General features: G+C 47.2%; 1 protein-coding gene across 1 annotated transcript in view; it reads left to right on the forward strand.

The window, feature by feature from the left end:
• The window catches only part of atp2b3b (ATPase plasma membrane Ca2+ transporting 3b), a 39,996-nt gene that overhangs the window by 6,389 nt on the left and 31,593 nt on the right, over positions 1–2,014 (forward strand). Inside the window, exon 3 of the mRNA XM_062540650.1 lies at positions 1,343–1,600. Within this exon, the coding sequence (XP_062396634.1) occupies positions 1,343–1,600 (258 nt within the window). The remainder of the gene's footprint in view (positions 1–1,342; positions 1,601–2,014) is intronic.

The following is a 2,014-nucleotide window of genomic DNA, read 5'->3' on the forward strand; positions in this document are numbered from 1 at the left end:
TGCAACTTTAGGAATGATGGAAGCAGAGATTTTCTCGGATTCCAACATCAAACAGAGGAAAGCGAACTCATTGGGTCTGACTGATGGAAAGTGGAGGGCATGAAGGAGGGATGGACATGGGCAGAGGAATGAAGAAAGAAAGTGCATGAAGGATGGGAGCGAATGAATAAAATATGGTGTGTCCGGATCGATAGAGACAGATGGGGAAGAATTGAAGGCCAGAAAGCAGATGAGAAGAGGACAGGAGAATGGAGTGAGAGAAAGAGAGAGAAACGAGGAACCGTGTTAAAAAAACACATCAAAATTAGGATGTGAGAAGTTGTTGATCATCCAGATAGACTAAGCTGCAAATAGGGCTAGTTCATGGAGTTTACTCTCCAGTATGCTGCCCCATCTTGACAGGATGTGTGCGGATAAGAAGTGGACTCTTTGCACCATGTCAGTGTGGGCAAAAAATGAATCAGAATTGAATACATGTAAACGGTGGTAAGCCGGATGTGAGGATAGTGTGTGTGCGAGAGAGAGAGAGAGGGAGAGAGACTGACTGAGAGTGAGAGACAGAGAGTGGGTGGAGGAGTGATGCTGAGGAACGAGTGAGTGGGTGGGTGAGTGGGAGGAAAGTAAAGTAAGGAAGGAAGGGAGGGAGAGATGGAGGGAGAGGGAGAAGAAGTGAGTGAGAGGGAGGGCAGAGAGAGAGGGAAAGAGAGAGAAAAGAGAGAGAGAGCGGAAGCAGACAGAACAGAGAAGGAGGGGTGGTTGGTAAAACGAGAGGAAAGGAAATACTGTTGGAATGAAAAGAAACATTAGAATTCTGTGGTCATGTTGTATGGAGAACATCAGTGGGTTCATTAATAGACCAGATACAGTATAAGTAGGAAGACATCATTATTTTGTTCATCAGAGATTTAGGAACATTAATTTAAACATCTCAATCCACTTACTACGTTGAATGCATTTAATGTATGATTGTGTACTCTTCCTAAGTTAGGAACACATTTAAGAAATGCAGTTCACTTATTGACCAGCCAATTTGCTCAGACTGCACTGCACTGCCGGGAAGTCCATAATCAGTGCTGTGTGCGTGTGCACCCTGGACACTAAACCCATGGGGTCGGGATTGGCGTAGCTTCGCAAGTGGGTTGTTCTAACAAAAGGCTACATGCCTTTTGAACTTGTGGAAGAAGTAAAGGTCAACTCCTTCAGTTGATAAATAGAATTTTTATCAGATCAGTTGAAGTCCTTGCAGGGTTCTTCTTCTTATTTTTGTTTCATGAGAAACATTTGCGATGACCCTTTGCGATGGACTAAGTCACACGATCTTGATTGTCCCTCTCTCGCCCAGCTTGTGGGAACGTGGAGAGCGGCGTAGAGGACGAGGGCGAGGCCGAGGCGGGCTGGATTGAGGGGGCGGCCATCCTGCTGTCGGTGGTGTGCGTGGTGCTGGTGACGGCCTTCAACGACTGGAGCAAGGAGAAGCAGTTCCGCGGGCTGCAGAGCCGCATCGAGCAGGAGCAGCGCTTCGCCGTGGTGCGCAACGGCAACGTCATCCAGATCCCCGTGGCTGAGATGGTGGTGGGGGACATGGCCCAGGTTAAATACGGTCAGTCTACACACACACACACACACACACACACACACACACACACACACACACACACACACACACACACACATACACACACACACACACACACACACACACATACACACACACACACACACACACACACACACACACACACACACACACACACACATACACACACACACACACACACACACACACACACACACACACACACACACACACACACACACACACACACAAAAACACACACACACACAAATCAAACTCCTTCTGCAAGCCCCCCAAACGCAGTATTTTAATGATGCCTAATTATGTTTAATGAGTCTTGTTAACTAGGGCTGAGTGAACCTGTACAGTCCGCTTCTGGGAGCATTTGGAAATTCCGAGGGTTTAGCAAAGACCGTATACATTGCATTCTCTATTTGT

Source organism: Sardina pilchardus, chromosome 7, assembly GCF_963854185.1.
Source record: "Sardina pilchardus chromosome 7, fSarPil1.1, whole genome shotgun sequence".
NCBI lineage: Eukaryota > Metazoa > Chordata > Actinopteri > Clupeiformes > Clupeidae > Sardina > Sardina pilchardus.